The sequence below is a fragment of the Penaeus monodon genome, chromosome 34, assembly GCF_015228065.2.
Source record: "Penaeus monodon isolate SGIC_2016 chromosome 34, NSTDA_Pmon_1, whole genome shotgun sequence".
Lineage (NCBI taxonomy): Eukaryota > Metazoa > Arthropoda > Malacostraca > Decapoda > Penaeidae > Penaeus > Penaeus monodon.
The window spans coordinates 34,566,162-34,567,349 of record NC_051419.1 but is presented as its reverse complement, the minus strand read 5'-3'; the positions used below and the strand labels follow the sequence as shown (position 1 = coordinate 34,567,349).

Sequence of the window (1,188 nt, the reverse complement as noted above, 5' to 3'; positions counted from 1 at the left end):
TTTGCTAAGATTTTGCTGATTTTTTGTTGACATTGATAATCTGTAGTTATAATCCTCATATAAACTTGTCAAATAATACATCATTAGTTATAATATCATTAGAAATATTTTTTAGTCATTAAGCCGTCTAACTATTGAAACTTGATCTTAAAGGAACTAATTTGTTGTTACTGTTTTTACATGCTAAAAATAAGAATATTATATTCATTGTGAATAAGAAACAGAACGTTTAGAGGTTGCTAAGACATTGTTTAGTGAAACAATGAAAGTATGTTTATTCAAAGAATTTGGAATATCCTTATAGACCTGTGCCTCAAATGCATTGTGGCTAATCCAGCAATATATGAATACGGGCACACATACATACATACAATGCATTTATCCATCTTAGATTTCCACAGCACACTCCCAGAGGTATAAAGTGCTTGCATAGGTAAGTGTGTGCAGATATAGTTTCTCACACATAAAAGAATAACCATGTGTTGCTTTTCAATCCCTAGGTAAGAATGGAGGAAGCTCAGGAGAATGTGAATCATGCGGCCGAAGTTGCTCGACAGGCCACTCACTTTGATGCCAGTGGGAGTCACCAGGCAGCCATATACATGTATAGACAGGCAGCTGAGTACCTGCAAAGGGCCATGACTCTGGGGTTGTCAACACCAGCACTACAGGACCATGCCACGAAGTACAAAGACAGAGCTGATCAACTAGAGAATCTTGGTATGGCATTTGTACGGTTGATGTTCTTCTTTTGGATGGAGTAGATGTTTAGGTACTGTGGGGACATATGCAGAGATAAGGCCAAGAGTGTTTACATGTAAAAAAGTAATGATTTCAGGGAAAAGTCATCTTAAGTTCATGATCCCATTTGTGTGACTTATTTTTATTTTCTCTTTTACAGCCAGTCAAGCCCAGTCTGCCCAAAACAAGATGGAAGGAGGCCAGAGTGAATTGAGCCGTGCAAACTTCCTACTGTTGGAAGCATTCGAGGAGGACGAGGCTGGAAACATGGAGGAAGCCATCGAACACTACACCAATGCTGTTCAGCTATGCCTTGAGGCGGTGAGTGGAAACACTAGTTATGATTTCTGTTTGTTTATTGATGTATTTTTTTCATAAATGAGTTTCTTGTGAGTTACTTATGATGAGAATTGTTTGTATGAAAGAGTAGTGTATGGAGTTTGAATT

At 37.9% G+C, this 1,188-nt stretch overlaps 1 protein-coding gene across 1 annotated transcript in view; it reads left to right on the top strand.

The window, feature by feature from the left end:
- The window catches only part of LOC119594782 (calpain-7-like), a 14,951-nt gene that overhangs the window by 6,778 nt on the left and 6,985 nt on the right, over positions 1-1,188 (top strand). Inside the window, exons 2-3 of the mRNA XM_037943875.1 lie at positions 501-720; positions 902-1,062. Coding sequence (XP_037799803.1) covers positions 507-720; positions 902-1,062 — 375 coding nt within the window. The 5' untranslated portion in view covers positions 501-506. The remainder of the gene's footprint in view (positions 1-500; positions 721-901; positions 1,063-1,188) is intronic.